Raw genomic sequence first — 26,984 nt, 5'->3', positions numbered from 1 at the left:
AACATCCCTGAGTTCAGACTGTTCTGTAAATTCCTCCAAGCCAATGTGAAGTGCTGATAAACAGTTACCGGAAACATTTGATTGAAGTTATTGCTGCAAAAGGGGCTCACTGAAAGCAAGGGTTCACATACCTTTGCCTCACACAGATACATAAGATTGGATAATTTTCCTCAATAAATAAATGAATAAGTTTTATGTTTTTGTCTCATTTGTTTAATTGAGTTCTTTTATCTAGTTTCAAAAATCTGATCACGTTTTATGTCATTTATGCTGAGAGAGAGAAAATCCTACTGATAAAAACTAAGACGTCTGGCAAACAGCAGGAATTTCACACACGCTAACGTAATAATTAATCCTGAACAATAGGGGGTCACTACCAGAAATTCTTACATGCCTATATTGGAGGGGAGGGTGTTCTTAAAAATTTTTTGAGAGGTTGTGACACTCATTTATTTGCTTTCTTGCCAAGAGTTACTTAAGAAGACAGAATACCACTCTTTTGTCTGTGTGGCTGTAGCCAGGGTGGTTAGCTTAATTAGCATGTAGCAGTGGGAACAAAAAGGCTGGCTTTGTCCAAATAATTTGACAATAATTGACAATTAACTTATACATAATGGAAAATTTCATCAGTTGAGCTGAAATGCAACTAAACTTTTGTGCAAGTGCAAATTAATACTCCTGCTTAAAATTAGCAGGAAGCCAGTGGCCTGTGGTTTCTGCACCTGACACAGACACTCTACATCTTTAACCTTTAACTGTGAAGTCTTGGAAAGGTTAAAAATATCTTATATGGTTAGATTTCTAAGAATTGTTGTGTTGGGTCAACGAGAAATTCACTGGCAAAATGGTGAGTTGTGTGGTTTCTACGAACTCTGAGAAAAATATTTCAACCTTAAACAGCTAAATGCTGTCTGCTATTTGGTGCTGGGCAGGTAGCATGGAGCAGACTTCTCAGGCTTATCAGTCTTATATATATCTAAAATAGTTTCCTGCTGCAAACAGGGGAGACTAAACCAAAAGTAAAGAAGAATGTTGTAAAGCCAAAATAATGAGGTAAAACACATTTAAATGTTCTCCAGTCTAGAGCAGCGGGTAACAGCAGAGGTGGTGGAGGTGATTATTCTCTGTGGAGAGTCTATGAACTTAAGTGTTTGCAAGGTAACTATGTTGGCGTTAGCATTTCTTTACTGAGGTGCAGGTATTATTTCACTTATGGATGACCTGGCCATATTATTTATTATTTACGTTAATTCTAGTTATCTTTCTCCAAAATTGTATTACTCATACAGCGCATACAGACCCTTTAAGCTAACATTAACATTTGTGAAGCAATTTAAAAATGTTTTACAGCTAGACTTTGGCTTTATTTCACTAGGATAATATGCAGGGTGGTCACAGAGCGCAGTACGATCTTTTTGAAAGACCAGAGCAAACATCTGAAGCAGACACCTGTGTAGGTCCTGTCCTTGATCCTGTCAGGTGTCGTACCAAAAAGTTATTCATTGTCCACCAGAAACTGATTGTCGTCCACGGGAGTGCGCACAGCCCGAAAGCTGTATTGCCCAGTTTTTATACACCTGCAGTTGCTTTTATCTGGATCAAACCATCAATTGATTGAATTGAAAAATTGAAATTGAAATTGAAATTGATCCCCTTTGCAATCATTCTAATGAGTAAGCATTTTTTCTGCTTTCTGTTCCAGATAATAAACCACCCAGTTTTGTTTTTTTTACCAGTTTAAAAACCTCTAAAGGGCCAATACAACCAGTAACATGCAGTTTTTTACTTGCCAAAAAGTGATTGCAGCTCATACCTTGTTACTCAAAGTTTTTTTCTCCCTCAAATTAACTCTATTTCACTCATCTGAGTTACATTTTAAAGACTGCAAACCACCAAGCCACTTTTTTCTACCCATTTTAAAACCTGTAAAGGACCAATACAACCAGTATTGGGCAGTTTTGTTCTTGACAATAATGCCTACAGCCCATACCTTGTTACTGGAAGGTTTAATACTGCCTCCACACCAGGAGAAGTACTTAAACCATGTTGCATAATGTTGTGTGAACAGTGCTGCTGAAATTAAATCTTATTTTCCTACCAGAAATTTAAATTTTAATGTGTGAAATCAAATATACTTTCATATCCAAAACCTTAACCTATTTGATCATGACAGATTTGTATTTACAAACACAAATAGGTGGCACTGCAGTTTTAACTTGAGAACAGCAACAGTGCTTTCAATGAACCATAACTGCAGGAGGACACTGTTTGATGTATGCCTCTAGTCTTGAAATTACACACAGGACATTGTTTGTGAGTCATTTTTATTCAAATAAATATTTTAAATAAGCCATAACTCTGTTAGCTCTCACTTACAATTGAGAAATAATGACATCTGCCATAAATAAAATGGTGCTGGTTAACAACCTCAAAAAAACTGGCCCATCGTTGAACCAAACTGCTGACCTGATATACAAGATAGCAGGGTACCTATATTTACATACAGTGGTGGTGGGGCTTTACTGGCAAGCTTTTCAGATGAACTCTGAGGTGCCACTGTGAGCAAATCACTCACCAGGTCATCATGTCTTACAACTGCATAAAATAAGTGTGGTTTAGTGTGTACACGTATTATGAAATTTAAATATAATGTTTTATTGCTTTTTGAATGTAAAACATAAGCAGTTACCCAGTTAGTGTCACCGTCCTGCTCACAAATGACACATGTTAGTCAAGTCATCAACAAACACAAGGGAATCATTTGAGGCTAATATTGTAATGTATCCAACAAGATGTCCAGCAGTATAAATACTGAAATGAAAATATTTGCATAATCATAGATTCTGTTTTTTTCAAAGAGGGATAAAGAGTAGATGTCATTTTAAGAATTTTTAACAAGGTAATTCATGGAAGGTTTCAGCAGACAGATTTCCTGCACTAAGCAGGAAGAGTAAAAAAAAACATATAACTGTGTTACCATGTTTATATCGCAATAACATTTCCGGACAATTTGAAGTGAAGAATACATACAGGTGATGCAAAACATGTGAATATATTGGAATATATTGCTTTATAATGAGATATGGTCATTAATTTACTTTGTTCAATATGTCAATATGTTTTTTTGTGCAGTTGATCATGCACAAAGAAATATGACCTAAACACACAGAAAGATGTTGGATGATGCAGACTAGCACAGATCAAGATTAAGGCCACATTTTGATGAGAGAGATGAGGGAGCACTATTTTGTCTGAAATGTTTCAATAAAATGTATTTGTACATGCCATGATTGTCAAACTGAACACTTTTTTGGTGATCATCAACAGTCCTTTTGAGCGCCTATGACATGATTAGAATGTTCCAAGGTTCCTTGATGACATCACGTCTCTTTATGTCAATGGAACGCCTTCAGATATCAAACAGAATCCAGATCCTGTCAGACAAACACTGAACTTGTTGAGAGCACCTACTCACAGTTTTGTTACCACTTGTTGACGATTTAGTCCGTTATCTTTCTGATACTCATGGCTAACCGAGAGACATCAAAACACCTCCTGCAACAGCAGAAGAACTTCATTGATCATGATGTAAGTAACCAACTGTGTCAATCTCATTCTGTTCATAGATACAGTTTTTATTTTGGTGTCAAGTCAGCACAAGCATTTTTAAATCACACTACAAACACCAATTCAGATAAATTACATAATTGATTTTTCAGACATTCATGTCCACTACAAGGTTATATATCAGAATAAAATAACAGAATAATAAATTAGAAAGCTTTACACAGTATGATATGTTATTCAACTTTTGCTCATTATGTGCCAAAGATAGATTTCAGTATAAGTATAGTTTCCTTAGACTACTATGCCAAATGATATAGTGTAGTGTGGTATAATGCAATGTAGTATGCAATGAGATAGTAATAAAGTATATTACATTTATTGGAGTAGAGTGCTCTTTAATATAATATAGTATAATTCAACTGTGTAATTATTCCCAATGACTCAATCTATATTCTTTTCACAGACACCTGAGAGCTACAGGAGAGAACATGGCCTCAGCGACAGGAATGTGCTGAATGAACGCGCAGAGAGACTGTGCGCTTCACAGAAAGCCCTCTGTGATGCTGTTCTGAAGAGACTGGGACTCTCCAACCAGCAGGACACCCTCACCTCATCTCAGTCCCCAGTTTCACCCAGGAGGTGCCCTGAATCCTCTCTACAAGGAGGGAACACCAGTCGGCCAACCAGCACTAACCAGACGCTGAATGAACGTGCAGAGAGACTCTGCGCTTCACAGAAAGCGTTCTACGATGCAGTGCTGGAGAGACTGGGGATCTCCAAGCAGCACGAGACCCTCCCCTCACTTCAGCCGCCAGCTTCACCCAAAAAAAGCCCTAAATCTTCTCTGCGAAGAGGGAACATCTGGCACGGTCTGAAGTTACCCCCCATTGTGGACAAGAACAGCAGTCAGAGACCGTGCACTTCACAAGAAGGCCTCTACCATTCAGTTCTGGAGGGACTGGAACTGAATGACGAGCATGAAGAGGACCCCTTCTTTGAGGAGAAGTTGCGTGTGGGTAGCAAGAGGGCAATGCTTGCCTGTAAGCTGGCTAAGACTGAAGCCAGAAGGCCAAGTTCAGTCACCTCCATCTGCTCTGCGGACAGCCTCAGCTCTGTGGACAAACACACTCCCAGTGAGCTGAGGGCTATACCGCAGATACGAAGCCCTGTTTCCTCACCCTTCACCCCTACTCTTCCTCCCACAGCAGCTCCATTAACCAGGAGAGCATCTCGTCTCCCAGTGATGTCTGCAAACCTTGGTGGAACACGTAGGTTCATACTGTTAATTGATAATAACTTTATTTATGCTAACTTGAATGGTAATAGGTGAAGATATGATTACAGCAAACAGGTGTAAATTTCAGTCATAATAAATATTTTCTTTTTCATCTAAACAGTCAAAGAGGTAGCTGATGGATGCAAGTTGTGGTCACATAAAGGTAAGGTTGAGGAATTAGTGCAACGATTCCAGCTCGTCAACCTCCCTTCACCTCAACCACCAGTGGCTGCTAGAAAGACGGCAGCAAGGACCCCTGTTGTTCCAGCACCTCCAACAACAGCTGCCCCACCCAAGAGAGGAGGACCTCGTCGTGGGACAAACCTCCGTCCCCAAAAGACTGACAAAAGAGCATGTCAGGATGAGCTCCAGCCCCTGGCCATGCCTTCAGAGAGCCTGTCCCTCTGCTTCAAGCAGCTCAAATCAGATGACTGGTAAGACATCTATATAGATTACTATAGATTTAAACAGTTTATCCAGCAGTATGTTGTTTCTGAAGCAATGATTAACACTTTTCAAAAATGTTTGTCATTTAAATATAGGGAGGAGAAAATTAATGGATTAAAATCCATTCAAGCTCTGGCAAGACACCATCCACAACTTCTGCAGACTAAACTGCATGAAGTCTGCCTGGCTCTCATAAAAGAGGTATTGTAGACATTTTCCTTTTTGTCTCTGTGTTTGTCTTTGTGTTGCATGCAGCTCTCATTTTCCTATAAGTGCATCTACCTATACTGTGCACACTGAAGTACTGACTGATGTTCTTTCTTATTATCTAGGTGAACAATCTGCGCTCTAGTGTGGCCTGTGCTGCTATGGAGTCTATAGCTCAGCTCCATATTTACCTGGGGAAGGCCATGGACCCAGAGGCAGAGGTGACAGGTCGCACCCTGCTGCTGAAGTTGGCACAGACAACTAATGACTTCATTCACCAGCACGCCAATCATGCCTTGGATGCTCTGGTGGAGGGCTGCAGTCCTGGTAGAGTCGTGACCGCTCTACTCAACACAGGGCTGAGGTAAGAGGGGATAAACTGATCAGAATTTAGGAGGAAGTGTAGTAGAAGCAACATTTAAAGTGAATGAAATGAACTGTAGTCGCAGGATTAGTCTCACATTCCCGTCTGTCTTTGTTCTTCTTTAGTCATCTGTGTGCTGCAGTGAGGGGGAGCACAGCCAAGCACCTCCACCTGCTGGCAGAGATTGTAGGGGAGGATCACATCTTGACAGGAGGGAAGATGTTCACAGAGCGTTTCCTATCTGCTGTCTGTAAGATGTCTGTGGATGCTGCACTGGACGTCAGGTGGGTTACTAAGTTTTGCATGATCTAATGTTAGTGGTTCTTGTGAAAAATGCTTTCAGTCTTAGTCTTATATCTTTCTGTTCATGGTGCTAAATGAGAAATGTATTTCTGTACAGGCATTACGGACACAAGATGCTCCAGGCACTTGTTCTCCAGAGGGAGTTTACCGGCCTGTGGAATAAGGTCATCCCAGTGAAAGACAGGCACCCACTGGAGAAGATCATTAAGAAAATGGTGCAGTAGGGGTCATTAGGCTGGCATGGAGGTGCAGTGGTTAGCACTCGTCTCACAGGAAGCAGGCTGTAGTAAGAACTTTAAGACTAGCTGGAGCCTTTCTGTGTGGAGTTTGCATGTCCTCCCCGTGCCAGGTGGGTTTTCTCTGGGTACTCCAGTTTCCTCCCACAATCCCAAAGACATGCAGGTTAGGTTAATTGGCCACACTAAATTGCCCCGTATTTGTGAATGTGTATGTGAATGGTTGTCTATATGTGATAGACTGGTGACCTGTTCAGAGTGTATCATGAACAAGTCACCAGTCTATCACAGGGCTTAAAGCTTAAAGCTGGGATAGTCTGCAGACTCTACCCCACAGACCACTGAACAATTGGCCTAAAACAATAAAAAATGTAACAAAATGTTCTGTTTATATATTCGTCATCATTCAATCATTTACTAATGTAATATTATCTCTTTCTGTGCTTTTTAATTGTCTTGACTGGTGTTCAACATGTTGCAAATTTAATTTTAACAGTGATCCATTTTTGGGAAAGTAACAAGGTGGTTCCTTTCTATGCTGATTTTCTGTGTTGCTTTACTATTAAACACAATCCTAATATCACAATTCTTACAGTATTTTTCACTTATAATCATTTCAGGTCAATTCAAGGAATGACACTTTTTGGTGATCATTACCTTTTAGAGAGCCTTTCTTGTTTGTAGCAGCAACAGAAACTAGCAAGCAACCAAAATTGTGGCTCATCCCTCACTCATACAAAACCAAACACAGTGTAAAGCAGCATAATTTGTCCATTCATTGTACAGTTTATTATCTTTGAACATGGAGTATTATTGCTGTTTACCTCAGTGATAAATTATATCCACAGTCATCACATGATTATAACAAGGCAGCATACTGAAAGGCTGAAGTCACTCTTTTATAATGAGAACATCTGATCACAAGGTAGTTTAAACAATCCTACTTGTCACGATGTTGACAAATAGACAAATACTTGAGCAACTTTTGACCTTTTGAAAAAGTTCACTTCCATCCCTGATCCTTTTCTCTCCAGTAATACATACTGACATCATCCAAAAGAGCAGTTTTTAAAGTCTCCAAATAAAAGTGTTTTTGCATAACTGCTACAGCAGTTGATCAAGTGCAGCACTGCAATAAGAGGCACTTTGGTAAATGCTGAGATGCAACAGAACATAATCATATAAACATTTAGTTTACACTGACACCGACATGTAAATAACAACTGTGGGAATGACAAGAGAAAAATGTACCCTAAAAGATAAACATAATAAACGGAAACAAAACAGACAGAAGTCCTACAGGCTCTGCTTGGTCCTAAAAGGGGAAGCAGGAAGTCCATATTGATTTGGTTACCATGACATTGAGTGATTCATTTTGACCGGGTCAGGACACCTCAAGGCTGGTCTCAGGTCAGTTTTATAATTCCCTCTCTATGATAAGTTGTAGTGGAGAGGTTTGGTTAAATCCAGAGGTCACCACAACACAGGGAAGTCCATTTTACTGAAGCCTGGGTCTCTGCGCTGCTCCCAGTACGTGTTGCTGCTCACCCATGTGTCATCCTTTGACTTCCTGCCGACACAACACAAACAAAACTGTTTTTATGACCAATGTTTGGTGATACATCACTCAGTGACATATTATAATTTAGTGTTTTTCCTGTAAAAGGTATAGCATATCCATTTACAACTTCAACATGTGGAAGAATGTGAGCTAATTTTGATTAATTTTTAAAAAGCTAGATTATCAAATTAAGTTTTTGTGTGTTTATATGGTTCATAATATTCTGTTGATGAGCTTATGTCAGAGAAGTGTCTTTACTTTGAGTAAAATGACTTACTATATTATGTTTTTATTTAGATAAAAAGGTCTCACTCATGACATCTATGAATGTAAGAGGGCTGTATTTTGAATTTCCTAGGTGGGACTAATTGACTAATGATGAGTGGAGCATAAATACTGTATCAGTTGCTACTGTATGTTTTGCTTTATATGTTTTTGATGTTGAAATGTTGTTTAATGCTTGTATGTTGTTTGAAACACTATATTGCTGCTATGTTGGCCAGGGCTGCCTTGATAAAGAGATTTTGTAATCTCAATGGAACTCATCTGGTTAAATAAAGATTTAATTAAAAAAAAAAGAAAGATATAATTACTTCTTAGATAATGATGAAGTAATGGACAATGACATAATGGATAAGAATTACTTTTCTTTTGTCATGATGAGCCCAAGACTTATTTTAACAACCCAGTTTGTTAATCACAAGGATGCAGACAGTCACAGACATTAATACCTCTTGAGACACAGCGGATGCTAAGGAGCGGATCTTTGATCATACTGGACAGACCAATTATGTAGAAAAACACATGCACATTCTGTGTCTGATCGCACACATCACGAGTAAACAGCAGCGTACTTGAAAAAGCGTGGCTGGTGTGTCATGTTGTTGTCCTGCAGCACTTTCCTCCTCTCCCTCTGGAGCTGCTCTAGCCTCTGTTTCTGCTCCTCAGCTCCTTCTATGTTCCCCTCCTCCAACAGCCTGGACAAAGAAGACAGAGAGAGAGAGAGTCAGGATGGAGAAACAGTAGAGATTTGCTCCTACTAGAACACTGCCACCATTCATCCCACCGTTTCCACCTCACAAACAGGAAAACTTTGGCTTATGGGTAGTAGCAGCAATGGTAGTGGAATTTATGTATTCTTGATATTTAGGCTTTAGCCAGTGTGTGAAACAATATGTAGAACATACTATTGTAAATGCAATTAAAGTATAGCTATAACAAAATTTTGGTAAAGAATTGCATATTCTTTACCAAAATTTTGCATTTACATGAAAGGTTGACAAATTTTCTTTAACACTTATTCCACTAATATATTTTATTTATGTACTTCTGTGGACTAATTGAAGAATGTTGCCATTAAATAACCTTTTATATGAGTGTTATTCATCCAACTTGAATTGTTTAATCTTACTAATTCTGTCTCTGAGTGAACATTAATATTCTTGTGACTTAATTCACATAGATCTTAACACCATGGTCTGTTGCCATGGTTACATTCATATTTCAGACTTTTACTGCTTCACACCACATAGGCATGATCAGACTTTTTCCATAAAAATCATATTTTTCACAAGTAACTAGTGAGTCCAATTAGTCAGCCTTTACCTCATTTAAACGACTGGCAACTAAAGATGCCATCAATTAGGCCAGAAGATGATAAAACATTAATAAAAATAATAAAAGTACAAAGTTTCTAAAATGGGTAGGGATGAATCAACATAATAACAGGCAGATAAACAGTTTGCCAACCTCTGGTCCGGCCTGAAGCGTGTGTCTGTGGGGGGAAGCAGAGGTCTTAAGGTGGGATCCAGCTCATTCAACTCCACCGCAAACTGGGTGAAGCCATAGTACTGCTCTTGGTCCACCGGCATGGGGTCTACACACACACACACACACACACGTCAAGCTCAGTTTTGTTGTTTGAAGTGCACTGGTGTAAAAACTTGTGACATTTCCAGGGATCAATGACTCACTTGCTCTCCAGATGCACGTGGCAGATGGAGGGTCCCCTTGAAAAATGGACTCGTGCCATTTTCCAAAAATTGAGTGTACAACTTTTCCATTTGAATCTGTAACCACACCCTCTATCTCGTTCACTGTAGAGCTCCAAGACTTTGCCTGCAAACAAAGAGGGTGATCATGAGGGAATATTATTATACAAAATGGGAATTAACATTGAACGTATCACATTTTACAATATTGAGTAATAAATACTGTGTGAGTTATGTAACTGTTAGGGAGGATTTGATTCATGTTGCCTGGTTTTCTATGTTTATGATTTAATTATTTGAAATTCAGTACTTCTTTTTGTCCAGCAGATGCTGCTGTTTGCCTTGACAGTGTTGAGGGCAAAGCTTATCATATCTGTGTTGCACCATACAGAGAGTGAGCATGTCTGTCTGAACAGGCAGCACTGCACTAAAGAAAACTGCAACAATCTTTTTACATAGGAACAAACACATAACAAGGGTCTACTTGGAAGATGACTTAACTAAAATCAGACGCTAAAAGCCAACCAACCATAATGATTACAAGAGACTGACAGAGGTTCATGTGAATGTGACAGACCAATACACACTAATAGGGAAGAAACAACAGCACAGAGTTTTGTAAAATTAGCTACGGTGTTTCTACAATGGCTCTACACAAGAAATCCACTCAGGAAGCAAGTCACATGCCGCAGTGCCTAAAGAATTTTTTCCACATTGTTAAACTATGAAAAACAAATTTCCCTCTCACAATCATTTGTGAGATTCCCTCATTTACACACAACAAAGACAGTCATTCGATGTTTGTGTTCTCTAACCTTAACGAATGTGACTTTACACTGGCAGGTGTTGCTGTTGATATTTTTGATGGCCATCTCTCCGTAGTGTTCGATCCAGCGCTGACCGCTCAGGATGTTATGAATACAGGACGTCACTTTGTTCCATTCATAGTGGTCCCCAAACCTGGAGAATACACACACACACACACACACACACACACATACACCATACATACTATTTAAAAATGTATGTTTCATTCCTTTTACCTACAGCATATACTGGGCATGATGATGTAACACTCATGTTAAACATATAAGAGTGGACACACAAACACAAAAGTACAAACACTCATGCACATGCAAACACACACCAACACACGAGAAGCAAATGAGTAAAGGACCTACGCAGGTAGTGTGACATGAGTGGTTCCCATGGGAACTATTTCCATGGATTTGCCCCAGAATTTATTTTTCCACCGAACATCTAAAAGAGAATGGATCACAAAATAACAGATGAGTGCTTGTGAACATGAAAATTACCGTATCATCTTAATTAAGATCTTCATGGTTCTTTCTCTTCAGCAAACAGTAGCGTCTTTTTATAAATCAGCTTCTTTACTCATGTGCACAGGGGGAAATGCAAACAAGGTCCCAGTCTGCAGTTTCTTTGAATACCAATGGCTGATCAGTGTCAGAGTTAACAAATGAGGTCAGATTAGTAGAATCTTCACAGTAATCAGTATCTTTCTTAGTATCTACAGTATGAACATAACAAGCACTAAGTTGTCACACTATGGAAAGTTACAGAGTGCTCACCAATGCCATATTAGGTTACTTAATCTTCCACAACACCTACTTTAACCTTAAATATGACCTACAGCATGTAACAAATAATCAGAAACAAAGGTGTGGTGGTAGTGGTGCAATCTACTAGTAAGCCCAGCCAGACAGAGGAGAAATACTGTGTTTATTCAAAACATGCTCTCTCCTGCTCACCTTGCCAAAAGGTGAAGTTCTTTGAATCAGAGTGACATGCTGACACAGGTGGGTGATGACTCACCTTGGAAATGCAGAGATAAAAGATGAGATAAAGGCAGTTTATTAAAAGCTTTGCCATAATATGTACTGTTGGTGTGTCATGAACAATTCAAAAACAAAAAGGTAAACAATTACTACATTTATTTTGAGAGGTAATTTGAGAGACCATAACAGAGAAGAGTGGTACAGTAGGTCAGTGCACATCTTCACTGCTCTGTGTTGTTTGCTACTGTTTGAGAAGTCTAGTGAATTGCTTTAAAGCACAGAACAGGAAGAGGGCGCTGTTTATCCAGTGCACACAGACTGACATGAGACAATCTTACCAAGGTGTCACAATTTGAGAATTACATATCAGTGTTTAGAAATACTAAATGTAGCACCTTTAACTTAATTATATAGAGATACATAGAGATGTATATGCAACACCTTTAATCAAAAATCACTTCACATATTTCATTCAAAATGTTCATTTTTGTGTTAAAAGGTTCTAGTGCAGTAAACTGAGCAGCAGCCTCTCCTGTGAAAGTGAATTCCAATGATTACGGATTATGATGTGTTGTAAACTGTGTGACCTCTACCTGTTCAGCTATAAACCTGAAGCCTTTATCAGGTCTGTCACACTCATACGTCTCCCCCAAGACCGGGTTAAAGGGTTTGCTTCCTGCTCGATGATAGGTGGATGCATATGCAGATATTGCAAACGTAGCGACATACACCTGCGTAGAAAATCAGAGAGGATGAATGAACATATGCCCTCTGACAAGACAAGAATTGTGGGCTTTTCTGAATTGAAACATATGTGTAAAAGTATTGGCATGTGTGTCTTTGTGTGTAAATTACATTTTGTGTTCATGTGAGTATGGGACTGTAAACAAGTGTACTGAAGATTGTGAAGGTAATATTGTGTGTTTGAATGTGTGAGGCCACAATGGATTTCAGATTCTAACTGTGTTTACATGAACCAAGGTCAAAACTGTGCAAACAAGTAAGAATGAATGAAAATATGAGTCAGGGTTCAAGTCAGACTAGTTCATGTAGGTATATAAACAACTATGTGTACATGAGACTATGTAAAGTGCTTTGGTAGAACTTGTACATATGCACAAGGCCCTATATTTAGTTTAGGTATGTGGGGGATAATACAATATTAATAAATGTAAGTTATTTCCTCTCACCATGCGCTGGTAAGGGTCCTGGGTCTCGTTGGCAGTATCCAGCAGCTCGCTGTACTCAAGTTCCTCACACAGCCTCTGCAGGGTGTTGAGTGGCTCATTGAGCTGTACTGGCATGGCCACCTTTGACAGGTCCTTACCGATGTTGTTCCTCAGGATGTTCCACAGGCTCACGCTGCCCGTGGGACTGGGAGAGGGCAGTGTGGAGCGTCGACGAGCCAGGGGAACCACACCATCAACTGGGGAGGAGAAATATGGGAAGTGGTGAGACAGGATATTTTATAAGAATCCTGCCAAGTGGGACAAAGTGTGAAAGTTCAAATGGGAAAAAAAATGGTTTCTTGAATGTACTGGGTGTCTAAAATCAGATGTCTACAGTAAAAAATATGTTCAATGCTGACATGATGGAAATGAGGATATGATGTATGATTCAACAGGCGTCAAGGTGGCATTTAAAATCCCAAATTAAACTTGTTTCACACAACTTGAAAGAGCTATGAAACAATTTATTTTCATACATTTTAGTGACACATTGTAGTCTCCCATCATGATCTAAATATTGTTTCAGAGCAGTTTTTCTCATGACAAATAAGGAAATTCAGGCAGAAACACCGAAAACTTTTTTTTTTTTTTAAATTATAATTATTTCTTCTGGTGTGAAAATAGTCAAATTCAAAGGAACAGCACAAAATACTGACACATCAGCTATTTATTAGCATAGTACAAAAATACTGGTCATATATGTACAATATAAGACTTCAAATCCAAAATAAAATTGTAAAATAAATAATACTGAAGAGCTCGAACAACAAGCATCTTAAAAATGAGTTGCATTAGTCTTTTACCCCTTGGGTTGGACAAGCTGTACTCATACTATCTAATCAAGAAAAAAAACAAACATTTCTATGTGAAACTAAACCATCTCATTAATATCCCAATTTTCCAGTCTTTGTTTACATGAAGGGAAAAATGTTTATATAAACCAACCACCATCTGCAGCAGTGAATTAATGATGCCTGTTCACAGATGCTTTGTCACATACTGTATGATGAAACATCGTACTGAATTTGTAAACACATCCTCTCTGCACTGTCTCCGTCTGTCTCTGCTCAACGAGTTCATATGTCTTCACGCGCACATACAGAGATGCAAAAAGTGTTACTGTATCATGTACCTGAGTTGTGTCTCTCGCTGCCTCCCTCATTGCTGTAGGTATCCATGGAGACGCTGTCACTGACATCACTGATGTACGAGTCATCGTCGGACACCTGGAGAGAGACAATCACCGGTGAAAGGTCAGTGAGCGACCAGAGGACAGAGTCACAGGACACACAAACCCAAAAGTCTCTGCATCTTCAGGATAGAAGGAAATTTTAAAAAATGCACCCAGTGTACAGTATATTTGTTGTGTAGCAGGTATTTGTTTTGTTAAAAGTGGAAGTGTGGGACTACACCCAATTTTAGGACTAATAAGTAATAATAAAAAGATTACTTTCCCTGCAACAATTACCGTTGAGTAAAGTTGACAACGATTTGTATGTCTGTAGTGCTGAAACAGATTAATTGATTAACTGATTAAGTCAATCAACAGAAACAGAATCGCCAACAATTTTGATAATTCATTAATCATTAAAATTATTTATCAAGCAAAAATGCCAAACATTTGCTGGTTTCAGCTTCTTAAATGTGTCGATTTGCTGTTTTTCTCTGTTTTAAAACTGAATATCTTTGAGATTTGGACTGTTCATCGCACAGAATAAGTCATTTAAGGACATCACCTCATGCTCTGGGAAAATATGATGGGCATATTGTCATTTTCATCACATTTTATATCCTAAATGATTCATTGATTGATCACTGCAACTGGTTTTAAACATGGAGAAGAAGAAAAGGATGATGCAGATAATATCTGACCTCATTCTCAGAGGAGGAGGAGGAGAGGAGGTACTCCTGAGCATCAAAGAATTCTGATATCGACTCTGGGATAGATGCTTTGCTCTCATTGGAAACCTGGTGGACCAAGGAGTGGGAGCCACCTGTACATTCCTGATAAGATGATAAGAAGCCACATGAGAAATTAGACATGTAGTATACAGTGGTGAACATTTGTGGTGCAACCCTGCAGAACCTTGCATTCTGACTCACTGAGGCATAGGCAGTCTTCAAGCCAATGACCTGCGCTGGCTGAGGGGGCTGCATTTCGATGGTGTGCCTCAGTCTGTCTCTTTCTGCTGACAGAGAACTAAAGGCTGATTTCAGTGTGGTGTGGACTGGAGACAGAAAAAAAAAAAGAGGGAGACATCAGGTACAGAGTTGTCATGGAAACTATCTTACCATATAGAAGCGAACACATACAAAAAAAGCATCTTTTTCTATCTACAGCAAAAGGATCTCCTCAGCAAACTTGTGCAGACTCAGGCATGGACTCACTGTTGTTGGCCAGCCTGCAGAAGTCTTCCTGTAGACGAGACACGTCTGTAGGTGAGTCTGGGGATTCAGGACAGACCTCCTGGGTGTTGGACTCAGTAATGGAGAGATTGGGGTGGGATGCGTGGAGGCGAGGGGACTTGGAGGAGATACAGCTTGGGACCTGGAGCACAAATAGAGATTAAGGTGAATAACTGTATGCATTGATTTTGGCTTTCTTAAATAAGAAGCTGTACATTTACCTGTAGTGTGGCTTTGGTTTCTTTGCCATTGTTCTTGGATCGCCATCTCCTTGGCCTCTTCTCCTTTTTAGGAATGTCATACGTAGACGCCTGTGTTACCAAAGGGAACAGAGATATTAAGGAAATAGTAAAGAAAATGACTTCTAGTATTGACCAGATTACCCAAAAAAGTATTCTTCATTCTCATCTTAATTTCACAGATAATGTTATCACTTCATTCATCCTTTTTGATTACATCAATTTTGGCAAACGTATTCTTATTGAACTCAGAATACCTCCACATTTTGCACCATGGTTAACTTAGTCTACGCGTGTGTGCTTACTTGTAGTGCACTGATGGCTGGGGCTGAGTATGTGCGGTGGAGGACTTCCATGCTCTTCAGCAGCAGGTTGAGTTCGAGTAAATACGATTCGCACTCCTCCAAGTCTGAGTGAAAGAGAGATTATTATTAGATAAAAGCCTGAGTGCGTGCAGGCACGGTGATAAAAGATAAGATGTACGATACACTGCATACAGACAAATAAAACTGTTGACAAAGCAGGGTGGCGGGTAAGCAAGGAGATAATTAGTGAGGAAAGTAAGCAGAGATAATCGGAGTAACGGATCGACAGACAAACAGAAACCAACCTTTGCAGCACCTGTTCATGTCCTCTGAGGAGTGGAGCCAGGAACTGACCTTATTCTGGTGGACTGATGCCTGCTTGGTGACAGTAGTCCTCTGTTTGAGACAGATGAGAGAGGATGAGGCATACAACCTCACATAACCTCAACCCTATAGCATCAAATTTAAAGTAGCAACCAAGACTTTGATGCTTTCCTACAAACGAGGACTGGGACACCTTACTTTTCTAAGTGAGTCACTGAGGGACGGGGAGGACGCGGCGTGGGGGTGGAAGAGGTGCCTTTCATGGGGATACATGGCAATCTCGTTCTGCCGAAACACTCTGTGATGACGCAGCTTTGACACCCACTCCTCAAACAGATCTGGGTTCTTCACCTGGGTGACATGAAGTCAAATTAGCAACAGTAACTCAGAGAAAACTGCTGTGAGAGTCTTTGCACGAACAGTGAATGAGAGAGAAAGTGTGTAGGTGTTGAGACATTTGTATACTGTACACCTTTGAGAGAGAGAGAGATGACACTGAATCACATTGAATTCAAACCGATGTGAGCCTCAAGAGCTACCTTTAGGTGAAAAATGTTGTCTTCTGTGTCCAGGTCGATGCACATGGCTTTCTTCTTGATTGACATGACGGAGAGGCCGACGTCGATGCAGCCGTGAAGTTTTCCCTTCTTCAGCTGTGAACAAAACACTTTGTTAGCGTGTGTCTGAGGACAAGAATGACAGATGGCTCTCTTGATGTGATACCTACATCTGCTTCACGCTTTGCATACTTCAGGATGCCTTTCTCCAACACAAAGTATCTCTAAGGAAGAAAACAGACTCGATCAATACTTGTTTACAGGAATGATTCTGACTTGACTTGTTCATGCATCTCCTGCTTGATATGTTTATTACAGTCTTTAGTTATACAAATTGTTCATAACACCAGTAGAAAATGATTTGTGGACATAATAAAATCACTTTCCTTTGATCTCACCATCAAAATTTAACAACAGCAGCAGTGAAATGAGTGATTAGCAGTTTATATAATGACCGTGTATAGACATAGCCATAGTTTACAGTTTTACAATACAAAAGAGTACACTGACAAGGCACTTTGACACTACTTAAGACCTCCTTGGCCAGTTAAAATACTGCCTATTAAAAGAGGCAATTCAGTCATGTTGAAAGGCAGAAGTTTCCAGGTACGCATGAGCACACTCAGAGACAGAGGAGGGGGGGGGGGGCGATGAGTCAGGGTTACAGTACAGTCAGCTGGGAATGAAAAGAAGGAAGTTAAGAAGACTATGGTGAAGAGGAGGAAACATGGAAATAGCTTTGAGGTATTATAAGACAGCAGGTCAGGACTCTAGTTACACATTCAGGAAAAACTAAGTATTGCTGGCTTAATCTTAGTAACAACGGGAATGAAACTACTATTAAAACCCCTGTAAAGTATTCTGGCTCTATACTATTCTCAAGTAATGACATATGATATTTGTAGAGGTTGCTTTTGGACATACTGATAGGACTACTGACTGTAATTACTGTATTGCTTTACCAAAATAGAAATAACATTTTAAGTAATGACTACCACATGCATTGAGTTCAGATGATTAAAAAAGTTATTCAAAATAAATTCCACTTTGCTCCAGGGTTCAAAAACACAACAAATGTAAACAAAGCCTTTCTAACCTAAAAATATAAGCAAACCACTGTAGCTATCCGACACCCCTTGTATCAAAACAATGAAGGGAAAATAGGTCTTGGTTCAATAAAGGCAGCAGCAGTGTTCTATAATAAGAACTGTTTCCTGTCTGAGTCTTTAAGAGAGCTAGAGAGGTGCTCACCTTATGCCATCCCTTCATGGGCCACTTCCTCCTTTTGAGCACGACGCCCTCCTGTCCGTCAGGCTCCTGCATGCTGGCAGGAACCCCCCTGAGCCCCTCCACAATCTCCCAGCTGTCCTGGAGGGGGACACAGTAGCAATACTGTATGAGTTAGAGAGACAAGTGCATTTCTTTCCCTCAAGATAAGGAGGAGTGGCACAATATAAACAGCACATAACATACTGTTATTGAAATACTGGTTATTGTAAAAACAATTTTTTTTGCACTGAAAGTATTTTTCAGTTTTTAAGTGGTGTGGTTTATATTTCTAGGAAGATTTGAATGGTTGATTGGTTGCAGAGATCAACCCGCAATAAATGAACAACACATACACAGATACTCATGCAAAACACACAGTAAAAATATCAGACCTGCTTCACTGCCTCAGGGATATCATGATACATGCTGCATTTAAATTCAGCAAAGCTGAGGTCAGCTGGTATTAAATGAAAACAATGCTAACAGTGGCTGCAAGCAATTTTTGTTCACACAGCAAAAGCAGACACACAAACCTGGTTATTGTCATGCTTCAAGGAGCCACTGCTGTCACTGTGAGTGGGTGACGGTGATGTCATCTTTTTGCGACTTGACTGCTGCTTTCTGCCGACCGTTGTTTCGTTTCTGTGGAAACTGCAGCAACAGAGATCACAGCGGAGTCGCCAGGAGCATCACTCTGACCTTTGAAGGCCACGCCACAACAGTCAGCGCTGCAGAGAAAGGTTAATACAAACTGATGTCAGAGCAGCACAGAGGTGTCACTCGTTTTTAAAGAGAACAGCATCAGCACATGGGGCTAGGCAGATAAAAACAGAGAGGAATCACTTACTCACTGTGTGTCTGACTAACTGTAAACATCCTCATTAAGGATATAAAAATTCCCACAGTCCAAATAGCTTTGTTTTAAGGAAGCTAAGACATGAATATCCCGGACAAAAACACAGCTCCCTTATCAGGAGCTCTCACACACACGCCGTTCAGGGTTCATCTTGTACTGTGTGTATTCATGTGTCTGGCTTTGTGTGGACTGCTGTGATAAATTGCAGCTACGTACGCAAAGAAACTCAAATAAATGTTTAATCAATGTTCATGACCATGGCTGTACCATACAAGATATATGATCAAAGAACCTTCTGTAAACAAGCATGTGAGCATGATAATTGAAAAAAAAAAAAAAGTCTCTGGAAGGGGATGAACAACAAGACAAGACTATAATAAGACTAATTTCGTAGCATAAGTTATGACTCCAGAGGCTACTTCTGTTTCAGTGGGTTACATGCAATTTGCACTGAATATACAGTTCATCTCATAAAAGAATAAAGGATGTTCTTCATATTAGAGGCAGGCAATCTGGCAAAAAAATAAAATCACAATCTATTTAATCACAATCACGATCTAAATTGAGATCTTTTTTTCTCAATTTTTAAATGCCCTGTTTACTATTAGCCAGACTTGTAATAGCCTCTGAAGTTCTCCATCTGCACCATTAAAACACAATACTGCATTAAAGACACTACACAGGTTTCCGAATGGTGATTAAAACCTGAGATTAATTTGAAGTAAACAGAAGCCAAAAGATAACATAATCATAAAATAACACTTTTCAAGCACAACTCAAATAGAAAACTGACGTCGAGTTCTTTTTAGGCACAATCTTCTTGTCCACCATGCCAGAAGTTATAACTCACGTTGCACTGTTTACAACATGTCACCAAAGGAAGAGCCACGTGAAGTAATTCGTCCAATCAGTATAGCCATCTAGTTGGCTGTATTACTCTACTGGTTTATTCATAACACGTAGAGCGGACCTGCTAGTCATCTGAGATTATGTGAAGTTTGGAAACAGAAGTAAGAAGACATTAAATATCGCAATCTCTACAATTCGCCTGAAAAGTAGATTGTGGACACCTTCAAGATCAATCATGATCTAAAATCGTCAGATCGCACTCCCCTACTTCATATGCAAAATGAATATTAGTCCATGTGCAAAACATGTCAGCCCGCCTTACAGACCATGTCATTCTAGAGACTTAAATAAGCCAAGCCAAGCCAATACAGGTATGTAAACATTTAGCACCCACTTCATCTGCATACTCCAAAAAAATGAGAAATGAATCATTACTGCTGCACCACTGGTTCCTGCACCTCCTCAGCCTCCTCCTGTATCAGCATCACACTGCTCTGCCGCACCATCACACCGCCACATTAAAATTGTGTATTATTCAGGTTAAAACCTTGACGCAAGTGTTCTGAATAAAGTCAACATTATGATTTACTGACTTTCAGTGCAATTCCACCTTGATAATATGATTGTATTATAACATTTTACAAAATCCTGCTGCCCTAATTATTGGATTCAAGCAAACCTTAATAAATACTGACTGAATTACTTTATTTTGCTTTACACGTGTATTTATGGTTGTATAAGGGGAGCAGGGAACATCACATTCTCACTGTGATGTAACATTCATTCCTCTCTTTGCCACATGCCAATGACAGGCCCTAACCTGGCTGTGTGAATGTACATTAAACCACAACCTTTTAGTCACTCCCTTTGTGTGTTGTATATACTTCCAAAGACTTTATGTGTGAGATGTAGGTTAACTTTGTTATCTCACATCTCACCAGACAAGGACGTGCTCGACTCACACGTCCCTGTCTGGTGGGATAACAAAGTAAGGAAATGCTTGTGGGCTTTGTGTGCTTGCATGCATGCATGCAAATTTGTGTAAACTTTTGGATTTTAAGTATGCTGCTAACTACACCCTCTGCAAACGTTCTGGTGGTTTCAGTGAGTGTGTATTCTGTAGTTCCCCAAGGCCCCGCTTACAGTCAGTACCATGCCCAGGACATGAGTCATCAACAGGAAAGAATTTGCTCCGTGCTTCGATAGCCCCGACACACCATAACACACAGCTAGCTACAGTCAACACTCAGCTAAAAGCAGACTGAAACACATGGGCAGCCCACTTACTTCACAGCTCTGGAGCACAGACTAAAAAGGACAGACAACATATTTGAGTAGGCTTCAAATGATAAACTTGGGGCGCTGGAATTAGCTTATCAAGCGGTTGTGTTCGCACTTTTCAGGTTGTGACATGCCTGGCATCTTCAGCAGCATGTGAAGCTTTATGAATGTAAATCAGTTCAGCAGTTCATCACATAAAACGCCTGCATAATTACATCTGTGTAAATACATCTGTATACAGACTAGACCGTAAACGACAATGGTGCATCATCCAACTGTTAAACATACTGTATTAGCATGTAGGAACTCAGGGACTAACTGGTAAATTTCCAGCTCCAGTCATTGGTCATATACACGATGAGTGGTGAGTAAGGGCAGCGGTACCTAGCACCAGTTTACATAACACACTCAGCCCTGCCTTTCAGTCCTCTTTTACAAAACTCAGCAGCAAAGTTTGCAAGAAAACACTTCCTTACAGCAAAACCTCAAAATCTGCTATTGCACGCATGCACAGATTTTGTTTGAAGTGTCACTACCTCATAACACTTCCTCATTTTAATAGCGTAAAAGCGTGTATGAAAGCTGTGTATTAGTCTGACAGCTATAAAAGACTATCTGCCATAGATACACTATAACATTTGTAAATGAAGCTGGAAGATGTGAGTCCCCAAACATCTCACTGAGTGCCCTACTTACCCCCACTGAGTGATTTCTATAGTATTGTACACTGTACACCACTGAGGCACTGTAAGACTAGAAGTGCTGGATTTTGCCTTCAGTCTTACGTAATGGGAGTCAATCATTAATGGCACAACACCTTGTAAATGATCTGTTAAGACGGAAAGGGGTCATTCTCACAGTGAGGGCCAATGCCACATAGTCACAAGGCCCAAATGAGGTAATAAAAGGTTTAAAGGTGATGAAAAAGTGACTACTTTGTGTGTTTGTGTTTTTTCATGTGTCAGCATTCATGAAATCAGCTGATGAGTTAAAAGATGGAGAAGATGCAAATGCGACATGATTTTGTTTTTCCTGGCATGAATAACAGTGTCACAACAGTGTGCCCCGATGTCTGACACCAAATGGCAACATTTTACATTACATAAGGCTTCATCAGTTTTATCCAACCAATCATTATTTATAGAAACTTAAGAATGAAACGCTGCATTTCTTTCGGTCTTTCCCGCATACAAAACAACTGTGGAGTAAATTGCAACAGTTTATTGCTGATCACATCTGAGCTGATAGCTGAGCTTCGCATGGTCTTCAATTTATTTTATTTTATTTCCGTGTTCCCCTGGTGTATCTGCAGTACCAGTCAAAAGTTTGGACACACCTTCCCATTCCCTTGAATGAGAAAGTGTTCCCAAACTTTTGACTGGTACTGTACATATGTACTAAAGTTGTATTGCCATTGTAAATGAAGGTAAATCGTGAGGCTCTTTGTTTCCTGTGTTTTAAGTATGTTTTCTCTTTGACTGCACTGAAGGAAAAAGTACCTATAAGTCCCTTAAAACGAAAACAGACACCTCCTCTAAAATCTACTCAAGGTTGCAACTTCAAATGATTTTCTAGGGGGAGCTCAGGCCTGAAATGCACACAAGACCGGGAAACAGACCTTTCTTCTACTTGTCCAATTCCCAGTGACCAACAAAGCGCTATGCCTCCTGACATGGCCACCACACTACCAGCTTTCAAACAGCACAAAATCTTTGTGCTTAGACAATAGTGAACTTTGAATTGCTCAGGAATGCTGCTTTTGAAGGCGTAATACAAGAACAACTCAAACAATGCTAATTCAACAAGTCATTACATCGTCTTTGTGTTCAGCATGGCTACAGGCAATAATATGTACTGCATATTTACAGAAAGCTCTGTGTCTTTCTTAAAGCAAAGCCTCATCTGTTGCTCACCAGTTTCCATGACAGGATCTCAAGACAACGAGGCAGAAATCTGAGGAATTGTCAGGCTGGAGTTTCCAGTCCTGGCATGCCAAACACACAGACGTTGACTTTGCAGCCAATCCATCTGCTTTCTGCTTATACGCATTCTTGCAACAGCACGACTGCCATCAACCTGACAGTCAACAAAGTTGTATATCCCCCCTCCCCCATTACTGGCTGACTGGGACTGCAAAAAGGTCCTCACAGATGGCCCATGTGAGACTTTACCTCCAATAATGCACCAGAATCTTCTGGTAAAGCTCCTTCGCAGAATTATCTATGCATGATGCACTGATAATCACACTGAGAGCCAGCATAAGTCGCCTTAAATAGACTCACATCTGACAACATTATCTGGCTATTTCCTCCATCAACACCCACATTTTATAATAAAATAAAGCATCTGATGTGTGGTGGAAACATATGGTTATAAGTTGGTTGGTGGCAGTAGCACTTAGCTCATCTTATCTGACCTCTGACATCATGTCTGAGTGTAGCAGCTGATAGCAGGATGTTTTTAACATTTTTCATCTGAAAGTAAATACAGTGCCTGTGTTCCTTCTACGCACACAGAGAAAAAACTTATGTGGGCATCAGTGAGTGATCAAAGGGGTAAAAAGCAGCCCCAATATGCTATTCAACAATCTTGATTTGAACTCAGAGAGAGACCAAAAGAGAAAAAGCTTGAGATTGATGTATTTTTTATATTAAAAAAGCCTCATCATAAAAGATGTCTTTCTGTCCCCTTCCTGTTGAGACAAGGGACACTTTGTGTTACTGCTCAATCACGGGTTGCTATGGATACAAAAGAAGGCAAAGGCAAGAATATATTCAGTTTGTTTGTTCTTTATGGAAAATCTGAGGGCATAAAACATGGGGCTATTTATAGAACCTGTGCGGTTACCAGCTGAAACATCATTTCACATGAGTCTCACTACCGACCAGTTGGCTTGGCTGGAAGTAGGACACAACATCATATAACCTTAAAAAACCATAGGAGATCACAGGCGGGTTATTCTCAGAGTGGTCACTTGGTGTATTAGTCAAGGCAGGAGTGCTTGAATGTTTACCAGCTTTTAAGTGGGTGTTGTGTCAAAGGAGAGAGTGACAAAGAGATAACTCAGTGAGTCACGTCGGCCACGCTGGATGTTTACGCCCTGAAATGTTGCAGTAGGAATAAACAACTTTGGCTGAACTGTGAGCGGCTAATTGAGAAACTAGATTGATTCCCTGTGGTGCAATCCTCCTTTGGGTTGAGATCATCACAGTGCAACCCTAAACAGTGCCACCTGGAGCCGGCAGTCAGTCTCAGTGTCTTGCTCAAGGGCACTTCAGCAAGACATTTGCAACACTTGGTGTTTAAGTCCACGTTGTTGGCTGGTCTCTTACCACTTGGCTACATTGTTTAGACCTGCAACCAATGACTAATTTCATTATCGCTCAATATGCTGATTATTTTATTGATTCATTGATTACTTCTGCCTGGGCTTATGAGCGACTATCAAAGTTAATTATCTGTCACTCAACTAATTGACAGAATACTGCCTGCCAGATAAGAAAAAGAGCAACCACAGTCAATAGTTGGCATAAAGGCCTTTTTGGTTTGTTTAGAACTTATACTTGAAAAAATGTTTTTCTCTATCATTATTTCCTGCAATGTAAAAATCTACGCATATTCCACAAAGTCATTACAGCTTTATGACTCCAGCTTCACCTTCCGTTTAGATGCTTTAACAAAAAACTTACGGGATACGGTTTTGTTTACACTCGCTGCAGTACTGGTGTGCCAAATGTGTGCCCACAGGCTATCTGTGAATGGCACAGTGACAGTGATGCCATCACCACTCATGCATAAAATGATCCTGTCTGTACTAAGAGGTGCTAAGGCCAAGTATTGGTTTACAGTATAATAAACACAAAGTCACTCAAGCACCGAGAGAAAGTGCTAAAAGGTTTGTGATCATTTCATTTCATGAATGGCGTGTAGCAGCAACCAGCTATTATTTATTACTGTTTAATCTGCCAATTATTTTCTTGATTAATTGATAAATTGTTTGACCTGTAGAATGTCATAAAATAGTGAAAAAAGTCCATCACAACTTCTAAAGTGAGGTCTTCAACACACATTAATGCTACATTACAAAAGCTTAAAGAAAACAGCAAATATTCACATTTGACAGGCTGCAACCAATGACTTTTTGGTATTTTTCTGAAGAAATGTCATGAACAATTAAATGATGCATCAATATTTTCTGACATTAATTAATTGACCAATTATTTCAGCACTAATGATGTGTGTAGCTTGCTGGGAAACATACTGTCATCTGTACTGTAGATGTAAAACATTAGTATAGGCTATCTAAAATACATACATACATAGCTACATACAGTTTTGGATGAATGAGTGTCTGTGCAGCCCCCTACAACTCAGTTACCCAGAATTCATCACGATATCACCACAATCTCAATATTGAATTCCTATAAACATCATTTTTTATGCCGGGAGTGATGTCAGCACAGAAACCCATGCGGATTGGTTGAATTAAACAGTGATTAATGGGGACAAACTCTATAGGTTGAAACCACAGGTGTCCGCTCGGCTCCTGTTGCCAGCAGCCAACACAGCAATTCAAACTTGTCAGCACAGACAAAATGTCCAATATATGTGCTCGTAAACCCGACGCTCACACAGCCACGATACAAAAAACACAATATCACATTTAGCTTGTACGTGGAGGCTTTAACACGCCAATTGAGCACCAAATGTCATGAGGAAGTCCATCAATAATTCTATCGAAAGCGATATTTCACTTCAGCGCAGAAACAGTGAGCTAAAAGCCACGACAGGAGACAACTCTGCCGCTGAATTCAAACCGCGGTTTGGCTATAACAGCAACAACACAGACATCATTTTAACACCACATATCAATTGTAATGAAATTAAATGCTTACGGTCAAGTGTCGAAAGCTACAGCATCATATCCTGACAGTAGACAGATACAGTACCTGGCTTTCGGCTCCTGCTCCTCGCTTCACTCCCCGGGCGTCGTGGACGGGGAGGAGTTTGATTTGTGGGCGGGAGTGACTGACGCTCGTTTCAGCCAATCGCAATCCAAGATAGAAGAAGGGGGGGCGTACACGTTTTTTGAACGCGCCAGTAGGTGACGTAGACAAAAATGCCACAGACAGAAAAAAAGCAACATCAAGGTGAGAGTTTAGCCTTCAAACAATGGAGTACCAGGTAAACTCCAGTGACGTGAATCCAAGTCATGTGAATCCAAGTCATGTGAGTACATGATTTAGTGTGCCTCTATGGGGGAATATATCATTGTAGTTTTCTGGATTTTTTTTTTTCATCCTCACACTCATTCATGGGTTCAAGACATTAATTGTTAAATCAATTACTGTCTCTTAAGTTTATTCTGCCTTTAGTCACACGCTAAATGTTCTGCTTGATTTAAATTGAAATTACAGCCACCAAAGTCAGCAAGGCCACATTGTTTTTAAATGTCTGACCCCAAACACGTCATTGTACAGTCTGTGTACTAAGACACAGCCTATTATCAACTTTTAAAGAACACTGTAGGCAGCTTCAGAGGTCAGATAAAGTCATTCTCCATCATGTGACAAACCCCCAGCTCCAGAAATAGGTCTACAAGGAATCAGGGATGCAATTAATTTGATTCTTTTCCTGATTAATCAATTAATCGCCTGATCCAGCCTATTCAATGTCAGAAATTAGAAAAAAATGTCCAATACGATTCTCTAAAGCCCAAGTGATGTCACCAAATTGCTTGTTTTGTCTAGTTTTGTCAGTTTATTATCACTAAAGAATTCAATTCAATATCAAACTAGGGAATGTTTTGTATTTTTGTTTTTAAAATGACTTAAACAAGTGATTGACTATCATTAGTTGCAGATATCTGTAAATGGAATACATTAATAAAAGTCTACAACAAACTCCTTTCACATTAC

At 39.8% G+C, this 26,984-nt stretch overlaps 2 protein-coding genes across 4 annotated transcripts; one reads left to right on the top strand and one right to left on the bottom strand.

The window, feature by feature from the left end:
* The first annotated feature begins 4,316 nt into the window (after window positions 1–4,316).
* LOC137198652 (TOG array regulator of axonemal microtubules protein 1-like) lies at window positions 4,317–6,791 on the top strand. The gene is made up of 7 exons (XM_067612523.1): window positions 4,317–4,321; window positions 4,420–4,835; window positions 4,965–5,277; window positions 5,386–5,491; window positions 5,623–5,861; window positions 5,987–6,145; window positions 6,262–6,791. The coding sequence occupies exons 1-7, from the start codon at window positions 4,317–4,319 to the stop codon at window positions 6,386–6,388; spliced, it is 1,365 nt and encodes a 454-aa protein (XP_067468624.1). The 3' UTR covers window positions 6,389–6,791.
* Window positions 6,792–7,163: 372 nt separating this feature from the next.
* LOC137197854 (oxysterol-binding protein-related protein 3-like) lies at window positions 7,164–26,087 on the bottom strand. 3 transcript variants are annotated; one of them, XM_067611324.1, is made up of 22 exons: window positions 26,016–26,087; window positions 18,614–18,808; window positions 18,063–18,179; window positions 16,982–17,035; window positions 16,794–16,907; window positions 16,453–16,605; window positions 16,236–16,326; window positions 15,931–16,034; window positions 15,608–15,697; window positions 15,369–15,528; window positions 15,084–15,208; window positions 14,853–14,984; window positions 14,113–14,206; window positions 12,942–13,177; window positions 12,345–12,482; window positions 11,725–11,788; window positions 11,134–11,212; window positions 10,768–10,912; window positions 9,935–10,079; window positions 9,711–9,837; window positions 8,816–8,938; window positions 7,164–7,970 (listed from the first exon to the last, which is right to left on the bottom strand). In XM_067611324.1, the coding sequence occupies exons 2-22, from the start codon at window positions 18,674–18,676 to the stop codon at window positions 7,874–7,876; spliced, it is 2,451 nt and encodes an 816-aa protein (XP_067467425.1). In that variant the 5' UTR covers window positions 18,677–18,808; window positions 26,016–26,087; the 3' UTR covers window positions 7,164–7,873. The 3 variants fall into 3 exon arrangements, with proteins under 3 accessions (XP_067467425.1, XP_067467423.1, XP_067467424.1); XM_067611322.1 differs by having other exon boundaries at window positions 14,853–15,208; XM_067611323.1 differs by having other exon boundaries at window positions 14,853–15,208; window positions 25,962–26,039.
* Window positions 26,088–26,984: the final 897 nt, after the last annotated feature.

Source organism: Thunnus thynnus, chromosome 15, assembly GCF_963924715.1.
Source record: "Thunnus thynnus chromosome 15, fThuThy2.1, whole genome shotgun sequence".
Classification (NCBI taxonomy): domain Eukaryota; kingdom Metazoa; phylum Chordata; class Actinopteri; order Scombriformes; family Scombridae; genus Thunnus; species Thunnus thynnus.
This window is presented reverse-complemented; position numbering and strand designations above follow the sequence as displayed.